This window comes from Chiloscyllium plagiosum, unplaced genomic scaffold, assembly GCF_037043375.1.
Source record: "Chiloscyllium plagiosum isolate Xiang-an unplaced genomic scaffold, Cpla_swu_hap1 HiC_scaffold_12, whole genome shotgun sequence".
NCBI lineage: Eukaryota > Metazoa > Chordata > Chondrichthyes > Orectolobiformes > Hemiscylliidae > Chiloscyllium > Chiloscyllium plagiosum.
Genome location: NW_028270150.1, coordinates 42,219,374 through 42,246,730, shown reverse-complemented (window position 1 = coordinate 42,246,730; position 27,357 = coordinate 42,219,374). Strand labels below are relative to the sequence as shown.

The following is a 27,357-nucleotide window of genomic DNA, read 5'->3' as shown; positions in this document are numbered from 1 at the left end:
CTTAAATATACTCAAAAATTGACCTTTACAGCCTCCTGTGGCAGTGAATTCCATACATTCACCACTGTCTGGTTGAAGAAGTTTCTCCTTATCTCTGTTCTAAAAGATCTACTCTTAGTGAGTTTTGAGAAAATTTGCAGCTCAGGTTGATGTAAACCATGTCAGTTTGCTTTCTGAGCTGGAAGGTTCATTTTCAGACATTTCGTCACCATACTAGGAAATATCATCAGTGAGCGTCCAACTGAAGCACTGGTGGTATGGCTTGCTTTATGTTTATGTGTTTCGGTTTCCTTGGGATGGTGATGTCATTTCCTGTTCTTTTACTCAGGGAGTGGTAAATGGATTTGTTGATAGAGTTCCAGTTGGAATGCCAAGCTTCTAGGAATTCTCATATGTGACTCTGTTTGGCTTGTCCGAGGATGGATATGTTGTCGCAGTCAAAGTGGTGTCCTTCCTTATCTGTATGTAAGGATACTAGTGAGAGTGGGTCATTTTTTTGTGGCTAGTTGATGTTCTTGTATCCTGGTGGCTAGTTTTATGCCTGTTTGTCCAATGTAATGTTTGTTACAGTGCTTGCAAGGTATTTTGTAAATGACATTAGTTTTGCTTATTGTCTGTATAGGATCTTTCAAGCTCATTAGCTGCTGTTTTAGTGTGTTGGTGTGTTTGTGGGCTACCATGATGCCAATGGGTCTGAGTAGTCTGGCAGTCATTTCCGAAATGTCTTTGATGTAGGAGAGAGTGGCTAGGGTTTCTGGACGTGGTTTTGTCTGCTTATTGGGGTTTGTTGCAGAGAAATCGGCGGACTGTGTTTATTGTGTACCCGTTCTTTTTAACTACACTGTATAGGAGATTTTCCTCTGCTCTGTGTAGTCCCTCTGTGCTGCAGTATGTGGTGGCTCATTGAAATAATGTTTCAGCAGCAGTTGTCTTTATTCAGCAGAAATTCCGTCACCTCTGATTCTATCTTCTCTCTCTCAAATTGCAGAGTAAATTCAATCATGTTATGATCACTGCTTCCTAAGAGTTCCTTCACCTTAAGCTCACTTATCAAGTCTGCCTCATTACACAACTCCGAAGCCAGTATTGCCTGTTTCCTAGTGGGCTCCACCACAAACTGCTCCAAAAAGCCATCTTGTGGACATTTCACAAATTCCCTTTATTGTGAACCTGATTTTCCCAGACCACCTGCATATTGAAATCCCTCCATGATCACTGAGACTTTGCCTTTCCTACACATCTATTTTAATCTCCTGATATATCTTGTGTCTCAGCCCCTGACTACTGTTTGGAGGCCTATACATGACTCCAACTGTGTTCATTTTTTACCTTGCAGTTCCTCAATTCTACCAAACAGATTCTGCACCATTGGAGAGAAAGTGAGGTCTGCAGATGCTGGAGATCAGAGCTGAAAATGTGTTGCTGGAAAAGCGCAGCAGGTCAGGCAGCATCCAGGGAACAGGAGAATCGACGTTTCGGGCATAAGCCCTTCTTCAGGAATGAGGAAAGTTTGTCCAGCAGGCTAAGATAAAAGGTAGGGAGGAGGGACTTGGGGGAGGGGCGTCGGAAATGTGATAGGTGGAAAGAGGTCAAGGTGAGGGTGATAGGTCAGACTGGGGTGGGGGCAGAGAGGTCGGGAAGAAGATTGCAGGTTAGGAAGGCGGTGCTGAATTCGATGGATTAGACTGAGACAAGGTGGGGGGAGGGGGAATGAGGAAACTGGTGAAATCCGAGTTCATCCCTTGTGGTTGGAGGGTTCCTAGGCGGAAGATGAGGCACTCTTCCTCAAACCGTCGTTTTGTTGTGGTCTGGCGATGGAGGAGTCCAAAGACCTGCATATCCTTGGTGGAGTGGGAGGGGGAATTGAAATGTTGAGCCACAGGGTGGTTGAGTTGGTTGGTCAGGTGTTCTCAGAAACACTCCGCAAGTAGCCGGCCTGTCTCCCCAATATAGAGGAGGCCACATCGGGTGCAGAGGATGCAATAGATGATGTGTGTGGAGGTGCAGGTGAATCTGTGGCGGATATGGAAGTTTCCTTTGGGGCCTTGGAGGGAGGTGAGGGGGGAGGTGTGGGCGCAAGTCTTACACCTCCTGCGGTTGCAGGGGAAGGTGCCAGGAGTGGAGGTTGGGTTGATGGGGGATGTGGACCTGATGAGGGAGTCACGGAGGGAGTGGTCTTTACGGAATGCTGATAGGGGAGGGGAGGGAAATATATCCTTGGTGGTGGGGTCCGTTTGGAGGTGGCGGAAATGACGGCGGATGATGCGCTGAACATGGAGATTGGTGGGGTGGTAGGTGAGGACCAGTGGGGTTCTGTCCTGGTGGCGGTTGGAGGGGCGGGGCTCAAGGGCAGAGGAGCGGGAAGTGAAAGAGATGCGGTGGGGGGCATCGTCGACCACGTTGGGGGGGAAATTGCGGTACTTGAAGAAGGAGGCCATCCTGCCCCCTGTTAAAACGCCATCCCATTCTCCCAATTCCTTCGACTCCGCCGCATCTGCTCCCAGGAGGACCAGTTCCAAAAACGCACAACCCAGATGGCCTCCTTCTTCAAGGACCGCAATTTCCCCCCCAACGTGGTCGACGATGCCCTCCACCGCATCTCTTCCACTTCCCGCTCCTCCGCCCTTGAGCCCCGCCCCTCCAACCGCCACCAGGACAGAACCCCACTGGTCCTCACCTACCACCCCACCAATCTCCATGTTCAGCGCATCATCCGCTGTCATTTCCGCCACCTCCAAACGGACCCCACCACCAAGGATATATTTCCCTCCCCTCCCCTATCAGCATTCCGTAAAGACCACTCCCTCCGTGACTCCCTCGTCAGGTCCACACCCCCCACCAACCCAACCTCCACTCCCGGCACCTTCCCCTGCAACCGCAGGAGGTGTAAGACTTGCGCCCACACCTCCCCCCTCACCTCCCTCCAAGGCCCCAAAGGAAACTTCCATATCCGCCACAGATTCACCTGCACCTCCACACACATCATCTATTGCATCCTCTGCACCCGATGTGGCCTCCTCTATACTGGGGAGACAGGCCGGCTACTTGCGGAGCGTTTCAGAGAACACCTCTGGGACACCCGGACCAACCAACCCAACCACCCTGTGGCTCAACATTTCAATTCCCCCTCCCACTCCACCAAGGATATGCAGGTCTTTGGACTCCTCCATCGCCAAAACGACGGTTGGAGGAAGAGCGCCTCATCTTCCACCTAGGAACCCTCCAACCACAAGGGATGTACTCGGATTTCACCAGTTTCCTCATTTCCCCTCCCCCCACCTTGTCTCAGTCTAATCCATCGAATTCAGCACCGTCTTCCTAACCTGCAATCTTCTTCCCGACCTCTCCGTCCCCACCCCAGTCTGACCTATCACCCTCACCTTGACCTCTTTCCACCTATCACATTTCCGACGCCCTTCCCCCAAGTCTCTCCTCCCTACCTTTTATCTTAGCCTGCTGGACAAACTTTCCTCATTCCTGAAGAAGGGCTTATGCCCGAAACGTCGATTCTCCTGTTCCCTGGATGCTGCCTGACCTGCTTCGCTTTTCCAGCAACACATTTTCAGCTCTGCACCATTGGACCCAACTTCGTTTCTTACTATTGATTGATTTCATTGCTTACTAATAAGGCAACCCCACTGCATCTGCCCACCTGCCTAACTTTTCGATAGGATGTATATCCTTGGATATTCAGCTCCCAATCCAGATCCGCGTGCAGCCACATCTCTGTGATGCCCACCACGTCATACCTGACAATTTTGATCTGAGCACAAGCTCATTTACCTTATTCCTTACACTGCGTGCATTCAGATATAACACTTTCAGTCCTGCATTAACTGTCCCTCTTCTCATTGTCATTTGTTTGTCCAGTGTATCTGAACTTTGATTGTTAACTCTTTTCATACACTCTGTCCTATTTGTTCTGTGCTGGAGATTTTAATAACCTCTCCTGAGTTCTGCACTCAATTCCCTCCTCTTTTAATTTGGGTTTTCTAATTTTCCCCTAAAAATGAACCTTCCCCACCATCATTTAGTTTAAAGCCCTGCCCACAGCCTTAAGTTTTGTGATTTGCTAGGACTCTGGTCCCAGCACGGTTCAGATGAAGACCGTCTTATCGGAACAGGTCCCTTCTTCCCCAGAACTGGTGCCAATGTCCCATGAATTCGACCCCATTTTGCCCACATCAATCTTTGAGCCACGCAGGTGCACACACCTTTTACACAATTGTGAACCAGGTGTATTCTTTTACACTGCTGATTTTGTCCTGAAGGTAGTATTTTATTGGGTCACTTTCAAATTAATGAATAGTCATGTCATGCAAACATATCTTAAATATGTACCTGCTGTATTCCTGTGTAACTTTCAACATGTTTATTCCCATATCTCAAACATTAACCAAAGTTTTACACCTCACCTAAGTAAATCATTCCACTGCAACGTTTCCTGCTCTTATGGTCTCTATATAATTACCAACCCTCCAATTCATATTTCTGATTTTGGCTTTATGATTAGATAATTTTTTTTCATTGTTGCACATATTTTTCATCTATACTACAATGAATCATGAACTGTAAACACCAATTTTCAGTTATGTAGTCTTGAGAATGCTGTACAAAACATTTCTGCAGAATATATATTTTGCACAATCGATTTCAGTTTCCAATTGGAGTACGAAAGAAACAAAATCAATATATGTCTTGAATATTGTTCTACGTTACAATCATAGATAATAGAAGTCCTCCAAAAGATAGTGATTTCTAAATGAAGAACTGTGACCAATGCACTGTATTATTATTCAAGTAATTATAAATATAAATTTGTGTCTGTTGTTTATGTCTATCAATTTCAGAGTCTGCGAACCCTTTGCTTCTTTCCCAGTTTCCTTTGTGTCTACTGGCAATGGCATGTTTCTCTCATTCAAATCCCTCAGAGTGCATGGAATAAGAGAAATAAATGGGTATTTTGAGGCAATTCCCAGTGAAAGTAAGTTGTAAAAAAATTTGTCTATGACTGCATTGTAGCTTTGAAAATTTGTTTCTGAGCACTTACAGCTATTAATTGATGCCCTCTTTGTCTACTGCATAATGAAATGAATCAACTTAAAATTAAACATAATTTATCTCAAGTCCTATTATACAGCTGGCCTTCTTGCTGCCATATCTATTTCGAGAGTGTGATGCTGGAAAAGCACAGCAGGTTAGGCAGCATCCGAGGAGCAGGAGAATCAACATTTCAGGCATGAGCCTTTCATCAGTTTACTTATAAGTTGATAGTACTGGTAGTTATTTATGCAACAAGATTGCGACAATTCTTTGAGTAAACTGAATATTAATGCACTAGTCCTGGTTAATTACCCATTTAACCTGAACACCTCATTATAGCTACAAATTAAAAGAGAAAATGGAGGAACAAAAGCTCAGTGGGCTAAGCAGAGCCCACATGGAGAGAAAAAAAACACATTTCAGGTCTATGGTCTCTCATCAGTACTGGAAAAAATTAGCAAGCAAATAGATTTATGTCAGGCGGTGCTTGGAACAAAAACAAAAACAAAGGTGGTTTTGGCTTGGAGAGGGAAGAGACTGAATGACAGAAGAGTTGGTCCTCCAGAATCAAAGAGAAAGGAAATGGTGGAAAACAAGAAATAAAAGATGTGCCCAGATCAGGCCATACAGTCATAGAGATGTACAGCACCAAAACAGACCCTTTGGTCCAACTTGTCCATGCCAACCAAATATCCTAAACTAGTCGAGAGTATGGTGCTAGAAAAGCGCAGCAGGCCAGACAGCATCCAAGGAGCAGGAGAATCGCAGATCTCCCTTTCTTCTAGATATCCTAAACTAATCTAGTCCCATTTGTCAGGGCTTGGCCTATATCCTTCTAAACCTACCTATTCATATACCCATCCAGATGCCTTTTAAATGTTGTAATTGTACCAGCCTCCACCACTACCTCTGGCAACTCATTCCATATGTGCACCACCCTCTGCATGAAAAAATTAGGTGACTTTTAAATCTTTCCCCTCTCACCCTAAACTTATGCCCTCTAGTTCTGGGCTCCCCCACCCCAGAACCTTGTTTGTTTAGCTAACTGAAAGAAAAATACAAAATCACAATAGCAAAGAAAAGGAAATAGATGTTTACCACCTGAAATGGTAAATAACTACCTTGATGTTGAATCCTGGAGTCTGTAACTGTGAGGCTGGAAGATAAGGTACTGTCCTTGAAGATTACATTGAGCTTCACTGGAACAGTGCGGAAGGCTGAGGTCAGAAATGTAAGCCAAAGAACAAAATGGAGGATTAGAGTAACAAGCTCAGGAACATGCTTGCTGCCTGAAAAGGGATATTCTCCAAAGTGGTCACTCAAACTATGTTTGGCCTCTTGCCTTCCACAAATCTATCACAAATCTTTTGTCCTTGTCCCACACACACCTCTTCATCAAAACTTACTATATCTTTAACTTTTTCCAGTACTAATGAAAGGTGACAGTTAAAAGGTTAGCTGATTCACTCTGAACATAGATGCTCCTAATCTGAATTTTTTCCAGCATTTTCTCTTTTCATTTTAGATTATCAACATCTGCAGCAATCAGATTTTCATTTCTATTATTATAGGCATTGTGTTCCTATTTAATACCAAACTGACATTTGTACGGGTTTGTCCAATATTTACCTGATGCAGACACAGATATTTATAACTTGTATTTTCATAAATCATTTTCAATATAATCACACAATAGAAGTGAAAGAAGAAGCAAGGAATCAGAAGGCAGAATAGCAGGGCTCAAGAATCCATGTTTATTAATAATGGGCTTTTATCCAGTTCTGAAAAATGTTTAAATCAGTGCAGATTTCACTCTCAAAACCTGAATAACCAATTGGAGCAAGTAAAGACTATGTGTTTTATCAATTGTCAGAAGGATATAATGGAAAATAGAAATGTAATGCTTATGTATTAATGATAGATCTTATAAAATTCTCAGTAAATTGTGTTATTTAATTTGGGAAAAACTTCAAATACTTTGAAGTTGACATTAGATACAATTACTAATTGGGCATTGAACTGTACCCACTACAACATTAGTTTTCTGTGAGACAACCGACGATACCAGACATATATAATTTGACTTTGTCAATAGGTTCCTTGCTATTTCATCACTGATCTCATGAATGTTTGGAAGAAGTCAACAAGTACAAGTATTCTTCTTATTCATTTGAATAATGCACATTACATGGACTAAGTTGCCACATAGGCCTGCATTTTCCAATAGCCAGACTGTCATTTTCCTAGCCCTGCTTGGAATTTTCTCTTAGAAATACAGAACTCTCTCCTTTCAATTTTAATAAAAGGGGGTAGAGTGGCAATCATACGTAAGAACACCACTAGGAAAATCCTGCCCACAATGTCAACAGAAATATTTTTATGACATATCTGAATATATACCAGTTAATTTCCTTATCCTTCTAGTCTGTAGACTGCGGACGGCTTCCAGACAGTGTGAGTGGAATGTACCTCAAGAGTCAGCATTCCTCACATAGATCCATGGGAGACCTGATGTAATTTCAATGCAAGCAGGCACTAACCTGAACTGCATCCCCATTACAATTTGTTCCCTGGGGAGGATAGGAGTTGCAGGAAGGCAGGTGGTCATGGTTGGGGGAAGGGCAGTACCCACTCCACTTCCCCATGTCAAAACCTTGATCAGTGCCTGTGAACAAGGGACCTCTGGTTAGGGCGCTGGCAAACCAAGCTGTCTAGGTGGGTTTCTGTGGACATGGGAGACTTATATGAATCCAGCTCACTCCCTGAGCCATCATTCAATCCTGGTGGGCTCAAGGATAAGCTTTTCCTTTCAATGAGCCTAACTGCCTTCCCGCTGGCAACAGGTAGGTTTCCTGCAACGAGCCCTTCCAGTCTAACTGCAGGGCACTTTGCCCACTGCCAGAGCTGACACAGAGTCTTTCAGCCAATTCCACCAGCCTGTCTCCTATCTTGCCTGCTGTAGTGGGCTTTATTCAATTCTGCCTAGTGTCTCTTCCATACAAATCTATTCTTCTCTCAGAACACGATAAAACCTGTTCATTTTGAGACTCAGTTTGGCTGAGTGGCAGCACTTTAGTCTGTCACAAGGTTGTGTAATCAAGCTCAACTTCAGGGGTGGTATTGATTGAAGTGATGAGTGATGTGAGCCAGACAGAACCCTTGTCTGTTCTCTTAAGGTGGACCTTCCCTGGGATCAAGGACCCCAGGGTAACAGTCCCATTTGCTGAGAGGTTCCAGCCAATCAAAGGTAGAATCTCTGTCGGTCAGCAGGGTCACTCAAGTGGCAGTGGCTGCAGCTGGTACAATACCCAGACAGTACCTAGAATCATCGCTGGATCCCAGGTATGGGTGAGTGATGGTGGGTGAAAGGTTGGGGATTATGGGCTGGGAGGATGTCCAGGCTGCATGGCCATGTGATGGCTTTCAGTGTGCACCCACTCCTGACTTTGCGAATCGAGGCCCCTGAATCAGGCAGTGAGTACCTTTCACTGAGAGTTCTTCCTGGGAACTTGCAAGTGATCGCAATGCAGGTTCCTTGTCATTCTCTCCACACATGGTGAGCCCACACTCTGGCTGCTGGGCTTTTGTGGCAGGATAAGGCTCTTAAATTTGAATCCGTTGCCCTGGCAGTAGGATGAGGAGATTGTTAAAGGCATTCCTTCCACATATTTTAGATTAGATTCCCGACAGTGGGGAAACAGGCCCTTCGGTCCAACAAGTCCACACCAACCCTCCGAAGAGTAGCCCAGCCAGACCCATTTCCCTCTGACTAACATTACAGTACCATTTAGCCTGGCCAGTTCACCTGACCTGCACATCTTTGGACTGTGGAAGGAAACTGGAGCACCCGGAGGAAATCCACGCAGACACGGGGAGAATGTGCAAACTCCACACAGACAGTCGTCCGAGGTTACAATTGAACCTGGGTCCCTGGCACTGTGAGGCAGCAGTGCCAACCACTGAGCCACCGTTCCTCCCCACTTGATTGAGATCGAGATGTGGTTTCTACACATCACTCTCCTTCCCAATCAAATGCCCCTCACGTCTTCTCTTTTCAAGGGGTAGCCATTAAATTCTTCACCTGGATTTGAACAGAATTTAATTTCACTTCAGTGTTGTATGGAGAAGGGTGAGGTGGGTACGCATACCAGAGGTGAGCTACCATTTTTGACATTGATTCTTCACTGTGCCAGTTTTTAAGTTGGTTGGCTTAGAAAATAATGCCAAGATTTCTAATTTTAAACTAAATAAAAGCATCAGTGAGAGTGGGAGACAACCTTTCAAGAAGCAATTCAACTACATTTCTATGAAATTCAGAAGAAAGTAGAATAGGTGCTGTGAGAAAATGGCCGCCATTTCACTGCCAGCCCATTTTGCCCTTCTGAGGGAGTCCAATTTCACACCTTCACCTTTCTGATGTCATTAAACTGTTGGTCTGTTTCTAGGATATAAAAGATCAACAGCATTATTTGGAAAGGGAGTCTCTCGTACCTTGGCTGACATTCTCCAGTCAGCATCACCAAAAAAAAAGTCAAATTATCAGACAGCTATAATAATCTTCCACGTAAACTCATTATACAAAATTACTTCAGCAATACTGGTCTCATGTCAAATTGCCTGACCACCAGAATGTAAGGTTCCATTGGTACTCAAGAAAGAAACATGTGGTAGGCAGGTAAAGTTTAAAAAGAATTTGAGCAAAACAATTGATTGTTTTATTTACATTTGCTTAGAATTTGAAAGCACAATAATTTCGACAGATGGAACGAGATTAGAAGGAAATATCACCAGTCCATACTATCCAAGCTATTATCCTCTAAAATGTAGTTGTACCTGGACATTTAAGGTAATCCTAGTTGACTCTCTATTTGGAAAATTTACAATGTTTGTTGGAATGCCAATGAATAGAAACACTCTGCTTAATGTCCTTCAAAGTGCCATCTGTTGGTAACATAATTGATTAGTACTCTCTTCAAACTTTGATCAAAGTAGTCATGATTCGGAGATGCCGGTGTTGGACTGGGGTGTACAAAGTTAAAAATCACACAACACCAGGTTATAGTCCAACAGGTTTAATTGGAAGCACACTAGCTTTTGGAGCGACGCTCCTTCATCAGGTGATTGTGCAATCACCTGGTGAAGGAGCGTTGCTCCGAAAGCTAGTGTGCTTCCAATTAAACCTGTTGGACTATAACCTGGTGTTGTGTGATTTTTAACTTTGATCAAAGTAGGTAATCAACCCTGTTAAAATAATTGCAATTTACATTGTTGTTCATCTTTTAACAATGAACAACAATTTTAAAATTAACTTGTCAAGCCATTTCATGTTAGAACACTTTTAAATAGAAATTATATCAGAATATTAATGGTGGCCATGGAGAAAGCCATAAATTACAGTAGTGTAGCTTAAGGAGAAGGTTATGTATGTGCAAAATGATTCCTCAAATAACTTCCTACAATACTAAGGGGTTTAAACAGGCCCTAACCTAAGAAAAATGAAGTTATCTAGGCACTCGGAGTTATTGCATACCAATGTTTTTCGTTAACTGGGGACAGAGTTAACCGTAGCAGTGGTCTAAAGAGGGCCTTCAGTAATCACTATATAACTGGGAACTTAACAGGAATCTCCACAACACACTCGTGCCTCATTACATTCTGGTCCTACCATTATGTCCATCACCTCTGGGATAGGAAGACTCCCCCCATAGGCTATTTCCAGATCTCGGGATATCCCAAAGGGTTCTTCTGCCAGTGAACTGTGGTTAGTTTCAAAGTTAAACATAGAATAGTAATTTCTATGGTCATTGAGTTGGTAATTAGATGACGTAAAGTTAAGATGGACATCAAAAGGGTAACAGGAGATATAGAATTGTAGATGTAGAGTCATTCCTGGCATCCACAGGTGGACCGTAAAATGTAGAAATCTGGGTGTTTCTGATGAAATATTAACTCATATTTACTGCAGAACAACATCTTTGGCTCTAAATCAAAAAGTTTATGAATATGGCATGCCAGTTCCTCAGAATCAAATCAGAAAGTCCAAATGTTTTTTTAAATAAACCATTTAAATTTTTTTTTCAACATTTGTTTCTGATAGTTGGGATTTCACCTTAATCCCATTTAGATCTTTCAGACAACTGACACTGGTGTTAAGAGGCAAATGGCCTCCTCCTCTGCTGAAGCAATCTAAGTCAAGAGTTTGGTGCTGGAAAAGCATAGCAAGTCAAGCAGCATCCGAGGAGCAGGGGAATCGATGTTTCGGGCATGAGCCCTTCGTTAGGAATGCCCAAAATGTCGACTCTTCTGCTCTTTAGATGCTGCCTGACCTGCTGTGCTTTTCCAGCACCACACTCTTGACTCTGATCTCCAGCTTCTGCAGTCCTTACTTTCTATTTGGCAATGACGTCTAGATGAAAAGACTGGACTCTGATTAAGTGGAACCAAACTCCATAGAAAATGCTGTGTGCAAGTTCCAAGTTGAAACTTTATTGCTGGAACAGCACAGCAGGTCAGGCAGCATCCAGGGAACAGGAGATTCGACGTTTCGGGCACAGGCCCTTCTTCAGGAAGAAGGGCCTGTGCCCGAAACGTCGAATCTCCTGTTCCCTGGATGCTGCCTGACCTGCTGTGCTGTTCCAGCAATAAAGTTTCAACTTTGATCTCCAGCATCTGCAGACCTCACTTTCTCCTGTGTGCAAGTTCCACCATTGTCTAGTTTGTTTATTAATGTGACCATTCTGCAATTCTCTTGATGGATAAAGATATTGGAAAGGTGCAAGGAGCCTCCTCCACTGTTTGAAATTATGTTTTTTTTTCAGAAATGTTGCCACTGAGTTTTTATTTTGTGATTCATGCTTTAGTTTATCTGATGGCCAACATGAAGAGTAAATAGGAAAATCAAAATTTCTGCAAGTGCACGTGTCAGGAAGAAACACAATAAAAGTGTATTTCCTCACTACACTTAACTAATATTATGGGAATAATGTTTCAGTGAAGAACGTTATAAAATTTGTTTCTGCTTCATTTTTGCTTCTATGCCAGTTTGTTCAATTTCTTTGGGTTGCTGGAGCTTTCTCGTGTTATGCTATTGGTTTAATTTATATATGACAATGTGAGACCAGAGTGAAGATGCTAGTCTAGTTTTCCTTGGGTTGGAATGCTGCTGCATATAGGGGAAATTACACTTGAGACTTATGAGTGCACTGGGATATCTGGACATATCTGCTTACCACTGCAGATAACAAGTGAAGTATCTGGAAAAAAATATGGCCATGTTCTGTCTGGGTCTCCAGATATTCACCCCACTTGGACCGGATTCTCCACAGGTGGGAGTGTTGGAAGTGGCAGTGAAGGGTTATGACGGAGGAAATATTCCAGAATAAGCTACATAACAATCAATGATTTGGAGGTTCTGGTGTTGGACTAGTCTGTACAAAGTTAAAAATCACACAACACCAGGTTATAGTTCAACTGGTTTAATTGGAAGCACTAGCTTTCGGAGGGCCGTTCCTTCATCAGGTGGTTGTGGAGGACACAATTGTAAGACACGGCATTTATAGCAAAAGTTTACGGTGTGATGTAACTGAAATTACACATTGAAAAACACCTTGATTATTTGTTAAGTCTCTTATCTGTTGAAATGACCATGATCGTTTCACTTCTTTCATTTGTAAATCACAAAACTTTTTTTAAAAGTTATATTCTCAGGTTAACTTTAACAATTGGTGTCAGCCTTTGAAGTCACACACACACATACACACACACATATACACTCTCTCTCACACTCACAACCCCCACCCCAGACAGACAGATGCACACACATGCGCACACACACACGCACACACACATGCACACATACACATATACGTTTGTGGGGTGAATTTGTACTTGCAGAGTTAAATTGTACTTTGCTCAAAGACTGCATGACTCCATGGTAAGACTCTGTTAACTCACTTTTGAGATTAGAATCAGTCTAAACGTTAGGGCACAGACAGGGAACACAGGGGGCAAACACCTTCAACATCTTAACATCTTATCTGGCTGACACCAATTGTTAAAGTTAACCTGAGAATGTAACTTTTTAAAAAAGTTTTGTGATTTACATATGAAAGAAGTGAAACTAACATGGTCATTCTAACAGATGAGAGACTCAACAAACAATCAAGGTATTTTTCAATGTATAATTTCAGTTACATCACACTGTAAACTTTTGCTATAAATTCTATATCCTCCACAACCACCTGATGAAGGAGCAGCACTCCGAAAGCTAGTGCTTCCAATTAAACCTGATGGACTATAACCTGGTGTTGTGTGATTTTTAACAATCACTGGCTAGATATTTGAGTAATTTGTGACCAATCGCTTTAGGTTGGAGCTTGAAAATGAGTAGAATGGGTAAGGCAAATATAAATTATAAACATTACTTTGATGAATGTTGTGTTGTGTGTTTGTCAGACTTCTACACCTTCTTTTGGACTAGCACTGAAATTTCATAACTACACCGTGAAGGAAAAGGGGCTTGAAAGGTGTGATCATGGCTGGTGGAAAATCAATGAAAAAATGTAAGGCTTTTTTTATTGTTAAAACCCATATTGCGTCTATATAAAATATTTTCACGTTTTATTCTGTCCATTTCCATTGCCACTAACCTAGTGATAATTCGTTTGCATAACTCGAGTTTGTTATGAGAAATACTTTCTTAAGCCACTTGAAGGAAGGATACTTGTAGGCCTATTGATGATGACATCAATGTCCGGAATTTCGGCAAAGAGAATGAAGTGGAGTTGCAGTCATTAGTGACTGGAGAATTTGATATTGTTAGAATCGGAATGCAACAAAATTGGGGCTCTTGTAATGCCATGGTAGTGTCCCTACCTCTAACACAGGAGATCTAAATTTAAGTCTCACCTGGTCCAGAGGTGTGTAATACCATCTCTGAACAGATTGATTAGAAAATATCAATTATTTCAGATGTATCTGCAAAATGTAGGTAAGGGAATGAGAGTATAAACAAGGCATATGTTTATGAACCTGTTGAATATTTACTTTTTCTTCTGTTTCAAAGTGCAAATTCAATATGATGGAGCCAATTCCCTCCGGTTGTCTAAATTAGCTGTAATTATTTAGGCTCCATCCATTAAATTCACCTTAGCCTCAGAGGGGCTGATCTCTTGTGTGAGAGAGAGCGAGAGAATTAATGTTGAGTTTAACCTAAGAGTCACCATGCCTCTGGGTAATGTTGAGAAGGCAGACCTTCATGTTGACCTCAGCCGATACAGGAATTGAATCCACACTTCTGACGTCACTTTATGTCACAAGCCAACTGAGCTAACTAATCCCCAGAGCCCCTGAGCAATGAATGAAATATTTACTATTTTAGAGAAAAGATTAAATCTCTGCTGATCAAAATTCTCTTATTCTCAGTCTGAAATAGAGCTCCAAATAATCAGAACATTGAAAAATATTGGTCCATTCATGACTGTGATTGTAGAATATTCTTTTCATTCAGGTACTGTGGTTATCAAATAGATCACCAGACAGTGTTCCACATAGCGAATTTCCTGGTCAATATCATGTTCCAGTGCAGTGGAAAACAATCAGACAAGGCATTTCTAGCAGAGTACAGCAGTTATAACATCAGCCAGCGTAAGGATCTTTTTATTCATGAACACTTAAATACATTTATGCACAACTTACAATAGTAGAATAATTAAATGGTTGTTTACCATAGCCAACTGAGCAAAGCTAAGAATGTCATGAACTGCAAACATAGTAGCAGGCTGTAACAAAAAAATTAGACTTCTGCTTTAACCTGATGGCCATGTGTTCAGTTGAGAATGGGTTTGGCATCTGTTTTAAGTGTAATCTGGTAATATTTTACAGCCTTTTAATTCTATGAGACAAAAGTGACTCCTGCTCCTGTGTCTAATTTTACTTCAGTATGTTACTCACTGACTTGTATATTAACACTCCAACATGGATTTTCATTCTCTGTGACTTTCCCAAGAAATGTGAATTCTTGCATTGGGCTTCCTTTAGTGACTCAGTTGTTTATTGTGATTACAGGCATGGCTTGCCATAAGATATAGAAGCAGAGTTAGGCCATTCAGTCCATCAAGCCTGCTCTGTTATTTGAAGCAGGCCGATATGTTTCTCAACTTCATTCTCCTGCTTTCTTCCCGTAAACCTTTATCGCCTTACTAATCAAGAACCTCTCTGTCTTAAATACACTCAATGACTTGGCATTCATAGCCCTCTGTGGTAATGAGTTCCACAGATTAACCATCCTCTGGCTGCATAAATTCTTCCTCATCTCAGTCTAAAGGGTTGTCCCTTCAATCTGAGGCTGTTCCTTCAAGTCCTAGTCTCTCCTACTAGTGGAAACATCTTCTCCATGTCCACTCTATCCAGACCTCTCAGTATTCCGTAAGTTTCAATGAGGTTCCCTCCCTCACCCTTCTGAACTCCATCAAGTAAGACCCAGAGTCCTCAACCACCCCTCATATGATAAGCCCTTCATCCCCAGGATCAATCTTGTAACCTGCCTCTGGACCCACATTAGATCAACACATACTTCCTTAGATATGGGGAAAATGCCCACAATATTTCAAATGCAGTCTAACCAGAGCCTTATACAGGCTTAGCAGTACATTCTTTCTTTTGCATTGTAGTTCTATTGAAATGAATGCATTTGCCTTTCTAACTGCCAACTGAACTAGCATGTTAACCTTAAGAGAATCATAAACTAGGACTCCCAAGTCCCTGAACGATTTGGATTTCCAAAGCCTTTCCCTGTTTCATAAATAGCCTATGCGTCTATTCTTCCTAGCAAAGTGCCCACATCATATTCCACCTGCCACTTCTTTGCCCACCCTCCTAGCCTATCCAAGTCCTTCTGCAATCTCCCTGCCAACTCAGCACTCTCTGCTCCTCCATCTGTCTTTATGTTATCTGCAAACTTACCAACAATGTCCTCAGTTCCTTTGTCCAGATTGTTAATGTATAATGTGATAGTTGTGGTCCCAACACTGACCCCTGCAGAACTCCATTAGCTGCAGGTCGCCATCCTGAAAAAAAACCCTTTATCCTCACTCACTGCTTTCTGCCAGTGAGCCAATCCTATATCCATGCCAGCACCTTGTCCCTAACATCATGGGCTCTTATCTTATTTTGCTTTTGGCAGTATAGGTGGGGCCTTCTTCCTATCTATGGACACTCTTCGTAGCATCACGGGAATCTTGTAAAATGGTGGTTATGCCTTTTTCGACGCACCTCCCCACCATTGCTGCCACGGCATTTTTTAGTTCTACCCCCTCTGAGGTGAATGACTTAATCCCTGCTCGGCCTATCTGTTGTCCTGTCGATTTTGGATTTTATTTTGGGATGGATAAGGTAGAATTCGTTGCTCACCTCAGTTGAAGTCAGTGCCTGCCTCTGTGCTGTTACTGCACTGTCCTAGCAGTTTTCCCCTTTATGCTTTCTTTCTGGTTTTGCCTTCATCCAGTGCTTTCTGGTACTGCTACATGTCTTGTCGGGCTTTTTCTGCTGCCCACTGCTGGTTTTCTGGGTACGGTCACCATTTGCCACCATGCAGGAATATCATTAGGAGTTCGAGACATTTGAGGGGGAAACTTAAGGCTCATGCAAATAGGGAACAATTAAGAAGGAGCAGCAAGCAATTCGGAAGACATGTGATGTATTGGCTTTCATTCAAGATGATTTGAGTTCAGAAGATGGAATCTCCTACTGCAGCTGTACAGGGCCTGAAACAACACCTGGAATATTAGTCTGCAGTTTTGGTCTCCCTACCGAAGAAAGGATAAACTTTCCATAGGGGAAGTGCAGCAGAGGTTCTCTAGGCTGATACTAGGGATGACAGAACTGTCCTATGAGGAAAGCTTGGTTCAACTGGGCCTGTATTCACCAGAGTTTCGAAGGATTAGAGAAGATCTGGTTGATATGTATGAAATTCTAACAGGGCTGACCAGACTAGATGCACAGAGATGTTGTCCTTGATTGGAGAGTTTAGAACAAAGGGATACAGTCTCAGGATATGAACATATGAAATTCTCTGCAACTGAGGCATGGAGGTCAAGTCACTGAACGTATTCAAGAAAGAGACAGATATATCTTTAGACTTAAAGGCATCAAGGATTATAGGGAGAAAAAGCAGGAAAATGGCATTGAGATAGAGGAGCAAACATGTTCATATTAAATGGCAGAGCAGGCTTGAGCATTCTCTGCCTGTTTCTAGTTTCTATGTTTCTACATTAACATTTACTACTTGCAAACTCTATACTGAAGGATGGTGGAGCAGAGTTTTGGTGGTGCATTCTTCCATTAGGTCTCAGTCCTATGTGATCTAACATCATAATCACATTATTATTAGCTATTGTTAGAATACTGTACAGTTAACCCTTTACTCCACATCTTTTAATCCCTGCATTTCAGCTTCACTGCCAAGCTTGTGGTGTGACATGTTATCAAACACTTTTTGAAAATCCATGGATGCCCTATCAAATGCATCAGCCTTCATCATCCTGTCTCTTGCCTTATCAAAAAATACAATCAAGTTGTTAATTATGTTCTGCAAAAGGGTCACTGGACCCAAAATCGTGACTTTGTTTTCTTTCCACAGATGCTGCTAGATCTGCTGAGTTTCTCCAGCTATTTCTGCTTTGTTTTTTTTTAGTAAATTATGAGTTGCCTTTCAGAAATTTTCTTGTCTTTCATGAATTAGTCCACATTTGTCCAAGTGCCTATTAAATTTAAAACATCCTGGCAATAATATTGAAAACTTGTGCTCCTGGACCCCTAGCCAAACTCTTTGAGAGCTGCAACAACACTGGCATCTACCCAACCGTGTGTAAAACTGCCCAGGTATGTCCTGTGCATAAAACGCAGGACAAATCCAATATGGCCAATTATCACTTCATCAGTCTACACTTGATAATCAGTAATGTGATTGAAGATGTCATCAACAGTGCTATCAAACAGCATTTGTTCAGCAATAACCTGCTCACAGATGCAGAGACTGGGTTCTGCTTGGGCTACTTAGCTCCTGACTTCATTATAGCCTCAATTCAAATATGGACAAAAGAGCTGAATTTCAGAATGTGGTAACAGTGACAGCCCTTGACATCAAGGCACAGTTGACCAAGGCTGAAAATATGTTGCTGGAAAAGTGCAGCAGGTCAGGCAGCATCCAAGGAACAGGAGAATCGACGTTTCGGGCATAAGCCCTTCTTTAGCCCTTCTTCTTTCATTCCTGAAGAAGGGCTCATGCCCGAAACGTTGATTCTCCTGCTCCTTGGATGCTGCCTGACCTGCTGCGCTTTTCCAGCAACACATTTTCAGCTCTGATCTCCAGCATCTGCAGTCCTCACTTTCTCCTCGAACAGTTGACCAAGTGTTGCATCAAGGAGCCCTAGCAAAACTAAAGTCAGTAGGAATCAGGGGGATCTCTCTGCTGGTTGGAGTCATACCTGGCACATAGGAAGATTGAAGATCTCAGCTTCAGGACATCTCTGCAGGAATTCACCAGTGTAATGTCCTAGGCCCAAACGTCTTCAGCTGCTTATCAATGACCTTCCCTTCATCATAAGGTTAGAAGTGAGGATGTTTGCCAATGATTATGTAATGTTCAGCACCATTAGCAACTCCTGCAATACTGAAGCAGTTCATGTTCAAATGCAGCAAGACCTGAATAATATCAAGCTTGGGCTGAAAAGAGACAAGTAATATTCGCACCACACAAATGCCAGCCAATGACCATCTTCAATAAGAGACAATCGAAGTACAGCCCCTTGACATTGAAGGGTGTTACCATCACTGAATCCCTTACAATCAACATCCTGAGGGTAACTATTGACCAGAAACTGGACTGGACTCACCACATAAGCACAGTGGATCCAAGAGCAGGTCAGAGCCTAGAAATCGTGCAATAAGTCGCTCATCTCCTCACTCCCCAAAGCTGACTATCATCCACAAGGCACAAGTCAGGACTGTGATGGAATACTGCCACTTGCCTGCAGGTGCAGGTCCAACAACACTCAAGAAGCTTGACATCATTCAGGACAAAGCAGCCCTGCCTGATTGACACCACATCCACTCCCTCCACCATCAATGCTCCGCAGCAACAGTGTGTACTATCTATAAGATTCACTGCAGAAAATCATCAAGGCTTTTTAGACACCACCTTCCTAACCCACAAACACTGCCATCAGGAAGGATAAGAGAAGCAGATAGATGGGAATACGACCACCTGTAAGCTTCCCTCCAAGTCACACATCATCCTGATTTGGAATTAGATCACCATTCCTTCAGTGTTACTATGTTAAAATCTTGGAATTTCCCCCCTAACATCAATGTGGGTCTACTCACAGCCAATGAATTGCCACTGTTCAAGAAGGCAGCTCACCACCACCTTCTCAAGGGCTCCAAGGGACAGGCAATAAACGCTGACCAGCCAGCAACATCCCCTTCCCCTAGCAAATAAAATAAATGTTGTTTATTTGCTTTTTAACATTTTCAAAAGTTTATACCAGTTTTAAGAAGTGTCTCATCTGTTCAAAAATATAAACATATTTGTAAAAACATTCAACAGTCAATGAGCTAATGACTAAGGATATAGGTTTGATCGCTGAGCTTGAAAGTTCATTTCCAGATGTTTCGTCACCCTACTAGATAACATCTTCAGTGGGCCTCAGGTGAAGCACTGCAGAGAATTCCTGCTTTCTATTTATATGTTTGGGTTTCTTTGGATTGGTGATGTCATTTCCTGAGGTGATGTTATTTCCGGTGGTGAAGTCACTTCTTTTCCTTTTCTCAGGGGGTGGTAGATGGGGTCTAACTCGATATATTTGTTGATAAAGTTCCAGTTGCAATGCCATGTTTCTAGGAATTCTCGTGCATGTCTTTGTTTGGCTGGTCCAAGGATGGAAGTGTTGTCCCAGCCAAAGTGATGTCCTTCCTCATCTGTATGTAAGGATACTAGTGAGAGAGGGTCATATCATTTTGTGGCCAGTTGATGTTCATGTATCCAGGTGGCTAGTTTTCTGCCTGTATGTCCGATGTAGTGTTTGTTACAGTCCTTGCTTGGTATTTTGTAAATGACACTAGTTTTGCTTGTTGTCTGTATAGGGTCTTTCAAGTTCATTAGTTGCTGTTTTAGTGTTATGGACACACATACGAGAATTCCTAGAAGCATGGAATTCCAACCAGAACTCTATCAACAAACACATCGAGTTAGACCCCATCTATCATCCCCTGAGAAAAGGAACAGGAAGTGACTTCACCACAGGGAATAACATCACCACAGGAAATGACATCACCAAACCAAAGAAACCCAAACATACAAATTGAAAGCAGGAATTCTCAGCAGTGCTTAGCCTGAGGCCCACTGAAGATGTTACCTAATACGGTGACAAAACGTCTGGAAATGAACCTTCAAGCTCAGCGAGCAAATCTACATCCAAAACCTCAACCTGAGCTACAAATCTTTTCAAAAAAAGCTAATGACTAACTTCATGTGTCTTCAGTTCCTGATGTCAAAAGGGGCCATGGTATCACTGCACATAACTTGCTGGAAATTATTTCAATGCAATGCCCTGCTGCTGGAAGAAGAGGTTTTCACCTACAGACAAGGTGAAGGACAGACATTGCTTCCATCATAAAGTCAGAACTGCATTATTCACTAATGACTACCCAGTGCTCCATGCAATTTGCAAGTTCTCAGATACTGAAGCAATGTGCACAAGAATGCAACAAGACCTGGAAAGCATTTAGACTTTGATCAATAAGTGGAAAGTAGCATTTGTGTCACACAAGTGCAAGGAAAAGACATCTTCAATAAAAGGGAATCTAACCATCACTCCTTAATATTCAATGACATTAGATCTCTGAATCTCCCAATATTAATATGTTGGGCATTATTTTTGACTTGCATATGGTTATGCTTCTATTTTTTTTATTTCAAAAATATATTTTATTCATAAAATACTTTAATGGTCTGAAAAGTTGGACATGCCATACATATGTAAACATTCCATTTGTTTGCATACCGAAACAGAGTAATCATTCCTATTTACAAGTCTGTACGATTACATTTTTAGCTGAGGCGTCAGCAGAGCCCAAATGACAGCGTGGGCCCCCTGTTCTTCTTTAGGCAGGCAGATGTTACACAGTGGTCTTTCCCCACCGCGCCTTGGCGGCAGCTGCCCCAGGCTTCAGCGCGTCCCTCAACACGTAGTCCTGGACCTTGGAATGTGCCAGTCCTCAACACTCAGTCGGGGTCAACTCCTTTAGCTGGAAGATCAACAGGTTTCGGACCACCCAGAGAGCGTCCTTCACCGAGTTGATGATCCTCCAGGTGCAGTTGATGTTCGTCTTGGTGTGCGTCCCGGGGAACAGGCCGTAGAGCACGGAGTCCCGCGTCACGGCACTGCTCGGGACGAACCTCGACAAACACCACTGCATTCCTCTCCAGACTTCTTCTGCGTAGGCACATTCCAGAAGGAGGTGTGTGACAGTCTCGTCCCCCCCGCAGCCACTTCGAGGGCAGCGTGCGGTGCGGCAGAGAGTCCGGGCGTGCATTAAGGATCTCACAGACAGAGCCCTTCCCACCACCAACCAAGCCATGTCTTGGTGCTTGTTGGAAAGTTCTGGCGATGAGGCATTCTGCCAAATGGCTTTGACAGTCTGCTCAGGGAACCGCTCGATAGGATCCGCCCTCTGCTTTTCCTGAAGGGTCTCAAGGACACTACGTGCTGACCACTTCCTGATGGACTTGTGGTCAAAGGTATTTTTCTTCATAAATTTCTCCACGAAGGACAGGTGATACGGAACGGTCCAACTACTTGGAGCGTTCCGCGGCAGCGAGGCCAGGCCCATCCTTTGCAACACCGGGGACAGGTAGAACCTCAGTACGTAGTGACACTTGGTGTTTGCGTACCGGGGATCCACGCACAGCTTGATGCAGCCACACACAAAGATGGCCATCAGGGTGAGGGTGGCATTGGGTGTATTTTTTCCCCCGTTGCCCAGATCTTTGTACAGCGAGTCCCTTTGGACCCGGTCCATCTTTGACCTCCATATAAACTGGAAGATGGCCCGGGTGACTGCAGCGGCACAGGTTCTGGGAATAGGCCAGACCTGTGCCACGTATAATAGCAATGACAGTGCCTCACACCTGATGACCAGGTTTTTTCCCGCGATGGAGAGCGACCGTAGCTTCCATCTGCCCAGTTTCTGCCTCACTTTGCTGATACACTCCTCCCAAGACTTGGCGCATGCCCCAGCCCCCCCAAACCAAATGCCCAGCACCTTCAGGTGGTCGGTCCTGATGGTGAAGGGGATTGAGGATTGGTCGTCCCAGTTCCCGAAGAGCATGGCCTCGCTCTTGCCTCGGTTTACCTTGGCCCCCGAGGCCCATTCGAACTGGTCACAGATGCACATGAGTCTGCACACGGACAGCGGATTCGAGCAGAAAACGGCGACGTCATCCATGTGCAGAGAGGCCTTAACCTGCAGGCCCCGCTGCCAGGAATAGTCACCCCTCTCAGGCTCGCATCCTTCCTGATGGACTCAGCAAATGGCTCTATGCAGCACACAAACAAGGCAGGAGAGAGAGGGCAGCCCTGCTTGACTCCAGATCTGACTGGGAAGCTATCTGGTTCCCACCCATTGATTGAGACTGCACTGACAATGTTGGTGTAGGGCAGTCTGATCCAATTGCAGATTCCCTCCCCAAAGCCCATTTTGGAGAGAACATCTCTAATATACCTGTGTGATATCCTGTCAAAGGCTTTCTCCTGGTCGAGGCTGATCAGGCAGGTGTCCAACCCTCTGTCCTGCACGTAGGCGATCGTATCCCTGAGGAGAGCGAGACTCTCAGCGATCTTCCTGCCCGGTACAGCACAGGTTTGGTCAGGGTGAATCACCAACCCCAGAGCAGACCTGACCTGGTTGGCGATTACCTTTGACAGAATTTTGTAATCCGCATTCAACAGTGAGATTGGTCTCCAATTTTTGAGTTCCTCCCTCTCCCCCTTCCGCTTGTAGATGAGGGTGATGATGCCTTTCCTCATGGATTCACTCATGGTACCTGCCCGAAGCATACTGACATACACCTCCAGCAGGTCCTGGCCAATCAAGTCCCACAGAGTGGAATAGAGCTCGACCGGTAAGCCGTCGCTTCCGGGAGTTTTATTCTTTTCGAATGACTCGAGGGCCTTGGTCAGCTCGTCCAGAGATAGCGGCTGGTCCAGCCTCGCACGTGTTCTGTCGTCTAAGATCTCCGTGATAGAGAACAGGAATGACTGGGAGGCCGCGCTGTCGGTTGGCTTCGCGACATACAGACTGGCATTGAAGGATTTACTGATCCTCATGACGTCAGCCTGAGATGACGTTATCGAGCCATCTTCTTCCTTCAGGCTGCTGAGCACGGAGCTCTCTTTGTGCACCTTCTGGAAGAAGAAACGTGAGCACGTCTCGTCCTGCTCCACCGAGCGGACCCTGGACCGGAAGATTATCTTGGAGGCCTCTGAGGCAATAGAGCGAGGCGTGCTGGCCCTTCACCTCCTTGAGGTCCTCCGTGACATCGACCCCCATCATCTGCAGCAGGAGCAGGTTCTGCATACTTTCCTGGAGCTGGGACAGTTTTCCCCGCCTCTCTCTCGCCTCCTGAACACCTTTGAGGATGAAGAATCTCTTGATGTTCCCTTTTACTGTTTCCCACCAGTCCGCTGGGGACTCAAAGAGGGCCTTCACGGTTCTCCAACCTGCGTAGTCCCTCCTGAGCTCCTCACTGTTTCCCGGGGTCAACAGCTTTGTGTTCAGCTTCCACGTTCCCTTACCAGCCCGCTGCTCGTCCTGTAGGTGACAGTCGGCCAGCAGGAGGCAGTGGTCAAAGAAGAACACCGGCTTGACATCGGTGGATCTGACCGAGAGCGTTCGGGACACAAACAGGTAATCTATCCTTGAGTGGATAAACCCGTCTGCCCGTGACCAGGTGTATCTACGCTGCGCTCCGTCTGCAGGGGTGCTGAAGACATCGTGCAGCTTGGCATCTTTTACCGTGTCCATCAGGGCTCTGGACGTGGCGTCCAGTTTACTGTCCCCCGCCCCCCCCCCCCCCCCACCAGATCATCCATCTGCATCAATGATACAGTTGAAGTCTCCGGCCAGAATGACCGGCCTGGACGTAGTCAGCAATAGTGGAAGCTGCTGCAGGATGGCCAACCGTTCCCTCTTACCCACTGGGGCGTACACATTAATCAGTCTCAGGGGAGCATTCCTGTACATGATGTCAGCGATGAGGAGGCGCCCGCCCACTACCTCCTTAACCTCGGAGATGGTGAAGTTGCCTCCTCGCAACAGGATACCCAGGCCGGAGGTGTGGCTATCGTTGCCCCCCCCCGACCAAACTGACGGTCCAAGGGCCCACAAGCTCGACCATCTTCTGTAGCTGCTGAGGTGCAGTATCCCACACTCCTACAGAAACAGGACGTCGGCTTTAACGTTGGCCAGGAAGGCCATCGTAGAAACACAGCGCATAGCCGATTTGATGCTACGCACATTGATGCTGGCAATTTTTAAACCCCATTTTAACAGTTTACGAGGTTGACACTGTCCATTTGCTGCTGATCTTGCCCCTCTGGGATAGCTGTGTGCATCCCCGTGGTGACGGCAAACCGCTGGACCCTCCCAGGGCTGAGGTAGCTGTCCGGCTCCACGCTGAAGCCATTTCCCTGCTCTGGCGTCTTCGGGTCGGGCCCAGGGTCCGCATAGTCCAGTCCAGTATGCTGCAGACTGGCACATTCCAAGGTCCAGGACTACGTGTTGAGGGACGCGCTAAAGCTTGGGGCAGCTGCCGCCAAGGTGCGGTGGGGAAAGACCACCATGTAACATCTGCCTGTCTAAAGAAGAACAGGGGGCTCACACTGTCATTTGGGCTCTGCTGATCCCTCAGCTAAAAATGTAATCGTACAGACCTGTAAAGAGGAATGATTACTCTGTTTTCGGTATGCAAACAAATGGAATGTTTACATATGTATGGCATGTCCAGTTGTACAGATCATCAAAGTATTTTATGAATAAAATATATTTTTGAAATAAAAAAAATAGAAGCATAACCATATGCAAGTTCTCTTCCTAATAACTCATCATTCTGACTTGGAGCTATATCACTGCTCCTTCACTGTAGCAGGATCAAAAACTCCCTTCTCAGCAGTAGCATATTGTACCTGCACCGTGTGGCCATCAAGGATTTAAGAAGGCATCTCACCAACACCTTTTCGGGGGCAATTAGGGATGTCCAGATCTTGCATCACTCCCGGAGCACACTCACTTCATGTTTATTGTCCTCACACTAATTACTATCATAATCTTGTTCTTAAATAGCAGCAATTTCAGATGCTGGGACTGCACCTATGACAGCTTCGACACCTTGCTCCTTCCTATCTGTTGAACAGCTCTCTATTCTGTTTATCTTTATCTTATACTTCTCTCTTTCCTAGCTCACTCACTACAGGTACTCTGGACAGAGTTGCATTTTCCCATTCAATATCTAATCACATTTATCCACCCTTTGTAAAAGAGAAAATAGCACAGAATATAAGGATCTGAAGTAATAGCAGGGGATGAACACCCACCATCAGATTACCAATCAAGGTGATCAGTGTTAAAAATCACACAACACCAGGTAATAGCCCAACAGGTTTAATTGGAAGCACACTAGCTTTCGGAGCGACGCTCCTTCATTCAGGTGGCAGTGGAGGGCTCAATCCTAACACACAGAATTTATAGCAAAAATTTACAGTGTGATGTAACTGAAATTATACATTGAAAAATTGATTGTCTGTTAAGCCTTTCATCTGTTAGAATACTGTGATAGTTTCACTTCTTTCATGTGTAAATCATAAAACCTTTTGTTAAAAAGTTGCATTCTCGGGTTAGCTGTTAACAATGGTGATAGCTAGACAAAATGTTGAAGGTGTTGGCCCCCTGAGTTCTCTGTCTATGCCATGATGTTTAGATTGATTCTAATCTAAAAAGTGAGATAACGGAGTTTTTGAGCTCATGCAGTTTTTGAGCTCAGAGTTCTACATGAATGCATGCAGTTTTTGAGCAAGGTACAATGTAACCCTGCATGTACAAATTCACCCCACAAAATATATGTGTGCATGTGGGTCTTTGTGTGTCTGTGTGTGTGTGTCTGTCTGGGTTGGGAGTTGTGAGTGTGAGAAAATGTATGTGTTTGTGTGTAGTGAGTGCAGAGTGTCTTAAGTTTGTGAGAGGGTGCATGTGTGAGCGTGGGAGTGTGTGTGTCTGTAAGGGTGTGTGTGGGTGTCTGTGTGTGTGTATGTGTGTCTGTGTGTATGTGTGTATAGTAGTGCCTGTGTATGTGAGAGTGTGTTTGTATAGGAGTATCTGTGTGTGTGTGTATAGTGCAATGGTGGTCACCTGTAATGTGACATGCTAGCTAAATTCGGTACCCATAGGGAGGACCTCAACCGGGACCTTGGGTTCATGTCACTTTACAAGTGATCACCATTGCACTATACACACACACAGATACTCCTTCACACACACACAGGCACTCCTATCCACACATACACACGGACACACATACACACAGACGCGCACACAGACACCCACACACACCCTTACAGACACACACACTCCCACACTCACACATGCACCCCCCCTCACAGACTTAAGACACTCTGCACTCACTACACACACACATACACTTTCTCATACTCACAACTCCCAACCCAGACAGACAGACAAAGACCCACATGCACACGTATATTTTGTGGGGTAAATTTGTACTTTCAGGGTTACATTGTACTTTGCTCAAAAACTGCATGCATTTATGTAAAACTCCGTTATCTCACTTTTTAGATTAGAATCAATCTAAACATCATGTTATAGACAGAGAACACAGGGGGCCAACACCTTCAACATATTGTCTCGCTATCACCGTTGTTAACAGCTAACCTGAGAATGCAACTTTTTATAAAAAAAGGTTTTGTGATTTACACGTGAAAGAAGTGCAACTATCACGGTATTCTAGCAGATGAAAGGCTTAACAGACAATCAATTTTTCAATATATAATTTCAGTTACATCACACTGTAAATTTTTGCTATAAATTCTGTGTGTTAGGACTGAGCTCTCCACTACCACCTGATGAAGGAGCGTTGCTCCGAAAGCTAGTGTGCTTCCAATTAAACCTGTTGGACTATAACCTGGTGTTGTGTGATTTTTAACTTTGTACACCCCAGTCCAACACTGGCATCTCCAAAAGGTG

At 44.1% G+C, this 27,357-nt stretch overlaps 1 protein-coding gene across 1 annotated transcript in view; it reads left to right on the top strand.

Annotated features, from left to right (window-relative positions):
- tmprss7 (transmembrane serine protease 7) overlaps positions 1-27,357 on the top strand; it is a 92,808-nt gene that overhangs the window by 37,849 nt on the left and 27,602 nt on the right. Inside the window, exons 8-11 of the mRNA XM_087992713.1 lie at positions 4,851-4,984; positions 9,777-9,889; positions 13,498-13,604; positions 14,552-14,688. Coding sequence (XP_087848839.1) covers positions 4,851-4,984; positions 9,777-9,889; positions 13,498-13,604; positions 14,552-14,688 — 491 coding nt within the window. The remainder of the gene's footprint in view (positions 1-4,850; positions 4,985-9,776; positions 9,890-13,497; positions 13,605-14,551; positions 14,689-27,357) is intronic.